Source organism: Carettochelys insculpta, chromosome 32, assembly GCF_033958435.1.
Source record: "Carettochelys insculpta isolate YL-2023 chromosome 32, ASM3395843v1, whole genome shotgun sequence".
NCBI classification, from domain to species: Eukaryota; Metazoa; Chordata; order Testudines; family Carettochelyidae; genus Carettochelys; species Carettochelys insculpta.
In genome coordinates this window covers 7,351,578-7,359,154 of record NC_134168.1, presented here as the reverse complement: position 1 = coordinate 7,359,154, position 7,577 = coordinate 7,351,578, and the positions used below count along the sequence as shown (strand labels likewise).

Genomic DNA, 7,577 nt, shown 5'->3' with positions numbered 1-7,577 from the left:
TGCAATAGAGATCAACTTGATAGAACTTCATACAAACAGTCTCTTCGCTGTTCCAGTTTGTGTCCCATTGGGTAGGTCTTTATTGCATCTGGGCAATGTGATTCTCTCCTCTGTTAGAATGACACATAACATCTTTGATTCAGCTATCGTGCTAAAAAGAACAGTGTAGCTTCAGTAACACAGGCTAGCAGCCAGAGCCTCATTCCATCTGAGATCCCAGAATCATAGAATCCTAAGTTCGGAAGGCACCTCAGGAGGTCATCAAGTCCAGCCCCCTGCCCAAAGCAGGACCAAGGCTACCTATGATCAATCGTTCCTATCCTACAAAGGTGCACAGCTTCTCTGTGGATGGCCATGTTCACCCTGCTAAATTTGCCCTGCTAGCTTGATCAAAGCTAGGGCATGTACATCTACCCAATCTGGGAGTTTTCCCTCCAAGCTGCCCAGTAATGGAATCCATGGCTGGAACTCTAACTAGCAATTCTTTCCAAAATGTTTTTTTTGTTATGGCTTGTAGTTTTGTTGACATGACAGTGAAATAACACAGCTGTAAAACTGAAATAGCTAGGCTTGCCCAGGGATGTCTCCATCGTTTGAGCATTGGCCTTATAAACCCGGGGCTGAGAGCAGGGGACCAGCCTTGATGACTTGTTGAAGTCTCTTCCAGCTCTAGGAGATATGCATAGCTCCATATATTAATAGGTTCACAGAGGTCAAACGTATTAGGAGGAGCTGAACCAGTACCTCTAAGGACTAGAGCCTTGTGTGCTATCATGTGAATGAAACACCAGCTCGCTCTGAAACTTGCCTGTAGAGCAGAGACTTCACTCTTCTGATTCTGTATTTTAAGGGCCTCTAGCATTACATCGATATTTCAAAATCCTGGACAAAAAGTCCTTATTTAAAGTTCAATGAAGTATAAAGTGTGATGGTACGTTTCTGTAATTCAGTGGGGTCCGTGCCCTTTGTTTGCCTGTGTTCAAATCTCAATCAAAAAATTCTATGAATCTTCATCTCATGATTGGCAGCTTCATTTTTTTTTCGATGAAGAGATGCAGTGACAGATGGTCACCTCCCCCAGATGTCTGCCCATGCCACTGACAGTACACCTGACTCTGATTACTCCATTATTCTTTTAACTGGTGACTTTTTTCTAGATATTATAATGGCGAAAGTGGAAGGAAGAAACCAAACACCCATCATGGAATTCCTCCTCTTAGGATTTGGGGATGTCCCTGACCTGCAGCCCCTTTTCTTCCTGCTCTTTCTACTGATCTACTTTGTGACAGTGACTGCCAACGCTCTCATCGTTGTGCTGGTCGTGATTGATCAGCACCTTCAGTCCCCTATGTACGTCTTCCTGGGGAACTTGGCCGGTTTGGGGATTTGCTTCTCCTCCACCATTGTGCCCATGATGCTGGCCAGTCTCCTGACGGGGGATAGATCCGTCTCTGTTAAGGGTTGCATGGCGCAAGTATATTTCTTTGGTGTCATGTCAACCACAGAAAACCTTCTCCTCTTCGCAATGTCATACGATCGATATTTAGCGATATGTAATCCCCTCCATTACACCGCTCTGATGAACGGTAGGGTTTGTGGCCAGCTAGTGGCAGGGTCCTGGCTAATTAGCTTTCTGTGCTGCACCATCGTCGATATCTTCTTCTTCCAATTAACATTCTGCGATTCCAAGGAAATCGACCATTTCTTTTGTGATTTCACACCCATGCTAAAGATGGCCTGTAGCGACACCCAGACTGTTCAACTGCTGGCTTTTGCTGTTGCTGCTCTTTTGACATTTGCGCCCTGTCTGTTGATTCTGACATCCTACGCTTGTATCATCGCCACCATCCTGAGAATCCCATCTACCACCGGGAGGAAAAAGGCCTTTTCCACCTGCTCCTCCCACCTCATTATGGTGACAATTTTCTATGGGACCACGTTCACTGTCTATGTGGTTCCACTAGTCAACACGGCCGAGGTACACAAAAAAATATTCTCCCTCTTCTGCACAGTCCTAACTCATATGATTAACCCTGTCATCTACTGCCTGCGAAACAAGGAGGTGAAAGATTCCCTGAGGAAGGCAGTTTTGATGCAGCTTGCTGTCACAAACTGTCATAGAATCAGAAAGCAGAAATTGTAGCAGATTATTAAAATGGTGATGAACTGATGGTGTTTTAGACAGGACCTATTTGAGTGTTTGTGAACAGAGCTATTCTTTATTGACTTAGTAACAGAGAGGGAGCCTTGCTAGTCTTTATACTATCAAAACAAAAAGCAGTCAAGGAGCACTTTAAAGACGAGCAAAATAATTTATTAGGTGAGTTTTCATGGGACAGACCCACTTCTTCAGTGGATCCGTCCCACGAAAGCTCACCTAACAAATTATTTTGCTCGTCTTTAAAGTGCTCCTTGACTGCTTTTTGTTTTTATTGACTTAGTTCATCTTTCTTCAGGACTCATCTTTCATATATTTATTAAACATTTGTATACATATCTTGAGAAGGTAAGACTCATTCTTTATAAATAGTTTATTGACTGTTTTGCCAGACACATTTGGCTATGACTACACTACAAGAATCTGTCGACAGAAGTCACTGTCGGAGGAGATTTCCCCACAAAACTTCTGTTGACAGAGTGCGGCCGCTTCCAGAAGCCAATTGCTCTATCTACACCACAGCATTCTGTTGACAGAAGTCACTCTCGACAGATCGTCCCCCACAGATTCTCTGTCTACAGAACACGTCCACACCTAATGTGGGCTACCCATATCTATGACTCCTATTGACACAGAGCAGCCAGAGTGCCCAGACTTTTGTTGACAGAACAGCCAACTAGAAGCTCTCCAACAGGGCAGCCAAGAGAACCAGAAGTCCTCTTTGTTGAAAGAGGTATGTCCCAGAGTATCTACACTATTTTGTCTGTAGACTTTGTCGACAGGGGTGTTATGACTCAAATGGTCATGACAGATCTCTGCCGGGAAAACTTCTGTGTTCTTTTGACAGATTCTCAAAAGAACCCATTTGTAGCATGAACGCTCCCAAGTCGTGTTGACAGAAGGTCTCTTCTGTTGACAGAAGTCTGTAGTGTAGACCGAGTTAATTGGAAGAGAGCTCTGCTCTGTCAACAGAGAGGCTGGACTGTCTGGTTGGTCTCTCAACAAAACAGGCACCCAGAAGCACAGCAGACAGGGCTGTCCATTGTTCTGGATGCCCTGTCTCTCAAGAGAAGGCCCTTCCAGAGCATCCACACAGTTTTTGTGGTGGTTGTTGATGACACAATTTGTCAACAGCAGCGTAATATCTCACGGGGAAGAGGTAGAATGCTGCCGGCAAAGCACTGAGTTTTGCTGACAAAGTGTTGACAAAACTTATTTTGCGTGTGGACATTCCTTCGGTTTGTCAACGTGAAGGTGTTGTCGGCAAAACTGGCTACTGTAACCATAACTACTTCCATAAAGCATTCTGCTTCGTTTGTCTCAACATGACCACTGGTGTCTAATAGTAACAGAGAGCTGGCCGTGTTAGTCTGTACCCCAACAACACAGAGCAACAGAAATGTCGCATTTTAAAGCCTGACACAAAGATTCTATGATTTGTGAATTCTACAAGAAGCCTCTCTCCTTTTGAACAGGTCTCAGTCTCATATTTACACACACACACACACACACACACACACAGCAGTGACAGTTGTAATCTTCAAATTGGGACCCTTTGGAATATGCTTCTCAAAATTAAGTGAAAAGTGTTGGTTTCCCAGTGTCATGAAGGCTTCCATTGGCCTGGACAGAAATGTGTTGTACTATAAAGATATTGATGACCTAAATTTGACTTAAAATGAATCAAAAATAAAATCTGACTTGGTGTGTCGGAATGCCCTGGAGTGAACTGAGGGTCCAAGTCCCAACTCCATGGAGGCCAGCAGCAGCTTCGGGGTCAGGGTGTTGTTGGAGCTGGCTTCAGCTCCAGCAGGGCAGTGCTGTGGGGTCTTGGGCTGGCCCACATCTCTTGGCCTTGCTCTGAGGTGAGCTGGGGAGGGCCAGCTGCAGCTTCAGCTCTAGGATGGAGGGTCCATGGGTGCTGGGGCTGGGCTGTGGTGCTGGGCCCAGCTGTGTTTAGAAAGGGTTGCAGGGGCAGAGGGCACCATGGAGGCTAACCCTGGCCACAGCCCTGGGATGGGGCAGCCATGGGTCCAGTGTAAGATGAGCTGGCCATCCAGCTGCAGCTTGGGGCTGGGGGGTTGGCCATGGTTTTTGGGGAGGGGAAGCCATGGCTGGGTCACAGTGATGGGTCCAGCTCTAGGGATAAGCTATGGAGGCTGGGGTCAGGTCTCAGCACTGGGCCAAGCCCCAGAATGAGCTGGGAGGCCTGGCCCCATCTCTTGATAGGCTAGCCAGAGCTTTTTCTCGGGGTAGGGGTGTGGAGGTTGGTACCTGTCGCATAACCATAGGGAGAGATGGGTTGCTATGGAGACTTGGGCTGCGTTGCTGTGCTGGGCCTGGACATGGGGTGAGCTGGGGGAGGGGAAATCTTCAGGTAACTTTGTGTTGGCCAGCCCTGGCCCCAGCTCCAGGCTGGAGCAAAGGGGTGCCATTGGGGACCAACCGTGACCAAAGCCCCAAGGCGGGAAACCCATGAGACCAGCCGCAGGATGAGCGGGGGGCAGCTTGGCCTAAGCTCTGGGGGGCAACTGCAGCTCTGAGGTGAGGGGGCAGGACTCAGAAATGGTTCTGGGCCTTGTCCCAGGGTGAACCAAAGTGCCCAACCACAGCACTTGGGGCGGGGAGAAGAGTTACCACAGTGTGTGGGGTCAGGCTGTGGTGCTGGGCCCAGCCCCAGGGTGAGGTGAAAAAGGGGTCTGCCTGAGCCTCAATTCTGGCAGTGGGGGCAAGACTGGGCCATGGCTCTTGACCTGCCCCCAGGGTGAGCTGAGGGGAAGGGCTGTGGGGGGAGTGGGTGCTGTGGGGAATACCCCCTGCCCCAGTTTTGGCATGGGAGGGTTGGAGTCAGGGCTGGGCAGCATCTCTAGGACTAGCTCCGGCATGGTTTGAACTCCTGGGGAGGAAGTGGGTGATACTGTGGCAGGCTCCCTCTCCATGGGGGGTGTTGTGGGGGCCAGAGCTGGACCCCCGGCACCCCCTCCCTCTAGGGCTCCTCGAATGCCCCCAGTGGGATGAGGTTTGTGACTTTGTCCTCACCCACAACTATTTCAGATTTGACGGCAAATTATACCTTCAAATCAGTGGCACTGCCATTGGCACCCGCATGGCCCCACAGTATGCCAATATTTTTTTGCTGACCTGGAGCAACACATTCTCAGTTCTCATCCCCTAGCGTCCCTCCTCTACCTGCACTACATTGATGACATCTTCATCATCTGGACCCATGGGAAGGAGGCTGTCGAAGAATTCCACCGTGATTTCAACAGTTTCCTCCCTACCATCAACCTTAGGCTGGACCAGTCCACACAAGAAATTCACTTCCTGGACACTATTGCACACATAAGTGACGGTCACATAAATACCACCCTATACCGAAAACCCACGGACCACTATGCTTAGCTACATGCCTCCAGCTTCCATCCAGGGCACACGACACAATCGCTTGTTTACAGCCAGGCACTAAGGTACAACCATATTTGCTCTGATCCATCAGACAGAGCCGAACATCTACAAGACCTTTACCAGGCTTTCTGCAAACTACAATACACACCTAAGGAAGTGAGGAAATAGATTGATAGATCCAGACGGCTGCCCAGAAGCCACCTGCTACAAGACAGGCCTTGCAAGGAAAACAAGAGACCACCACTGGCCATCACATACAGCCCCCACCTAAGGCCTCTCCAACACATCATCTGTGATCTGCAGCCCATCCTCAACAAGATCTTTCATTCTCACAGCCCTTGGGAGGCAGGTCTGTCCTCGCCTACAGAAAGCTGCCAACCTTAAACAAATCCTCACCAGCCACTCCAAATCACAAACCAGTGAGTCTAGGCCTGGAACCAGCCCCTGCAATGGTCCTTGCTGCCAACTCTGCTCACATATCTACACCTGTGACATCATCACAGGACCTAACATCAACCACAACACCAGGGACTCCTTTACCTGCACATCCACTAATATAGTACATGCCATCATGTGCCAGCAATGCCCCACTGCTATTTACACTGGCCAAACTGGACAGTCTCTCCGTAAAAGAATAAATGGACATAAATCAGACATCAGGAATGGTAATGTACAGAAGCCTGTGGGGGAACACTTCAATCTCCCTGGACACTCAGTGGCAGATTAAAGGGTGACAGCTCTGAAACAAAAAAATTTTAGAGAGCAAATGGAGAGAGAAATCTCTGAGCTGCAATTTATTTGCAAATTTGACTCCATTAACCACGGATTAAACAGAGCCTGGGAGTGGCTCACAGCTTACCAAGGCAGTTTCTCTGCTTTGGGTGCTAAGAGCTCCCCTTTAGACTCTGACAAAGGCTCACATGACCCTGTCTAATCTAACTTGTTTTTGACTCTTTTGGTAAGTACTGTTGATACTGGACCATTTCCACCTTGCTGAATTGACCTTGTCAGCTCTGGCCCTCCCTCTTGCTGGGACCCCACTCTTTAAACACCCCCCTGAACCACCCACCGCTTCATCTGATGAAGCGGGTCTTTGCCCACAAAAGCTTATGCTCCAAAATATCTGTGAGTCTATAAGGTGCCACGAGACTTTTTGTTGTTCTCAAAGGATTAATAAAGACCTGGGTAGAGTACTGGGACCCAATATTTTTGGCTGAAGCACTGAAGCAAAAACAATATTTTTTTTCACTATATTCAAGTATAAGGAACCTCCATACCTGTGCACACCTGTCTCTAAGGGACTTAGAACCACAGTTTGCACTTAGATGGTTGAGATACTAAAGTCTATTATGTACAACATTGATATATTAAGTACAAGTACTATTAACGCTACACAGGGTAACAGTTGTACAACCTACAATGGCCAGGTGTTTTCCATGACTTCTCCTTTGAGGTTAGCAATACAAGTGTCCCCTCATGATTGTTTTCTCATCTCTAAAAATAAATATTAACTTTCCTCTATGTAATAATCTCAAATTCCCACCAGCAGAAATACCAAGAGAGATTATACTAACAAAATCATCCAGAGCCCAGGATTTGGTGGTGATGGGGGACTTTAACTATCCAGATATATGCTGGGACACTAATACAGCGGGGCACAGACTATCCAATAAGTTCTTAGACTGCATTGGAGACAATTTTTTATTCCAAAAAGTTGAAAAAGCCACCAGGGGAGAAATTGTTCTGGATTTGATTTGAACAAATAAGGAGGACTTGGTCGAGAATTTGAATGTGGGAGGCTGCTTGGGTGAAAGTGATCATGATATCATAGAATTCACAATTCTAAGGACTGGTAGGAGGGAAAATAGCAAAATAGAGATGATGGATTTCAGGAAGTCAGATTTTGGTAAACTCAGAGAGCTGGTAGGTAAAGCTGGTAGGTAAGATCCCATGGGAGGAAAAACCGAGGGGAAAAACAACTGAGGAGAGTTGGCAGTTTTTCAAAGAGACATTA

General features: G+C 47.3%; 1 protein-coding gene across 1 annotated transcript; it reads left to right on the top strand.

The window, feature by feature from the left end:
* Nucleotides 1-1,165: 1,165 nt before the first annotated feature.
* On the top strand, nucleotides 1,166-2,143 carry LOC142004865 (olfactory receptor 10A2-like). The gene has a single exon (XM_074982546.1). It carries the CDS (start codon nucleotides 1,166-1,168, stop codon nucleotides 2,141-2,143), a length of 978 nt encoding a protein of 325 aa, XP_074838647.1.
* The last annotated feature ends 5,434 nt before the right edge of the window (nucleotides 2,144-7,577 follow it).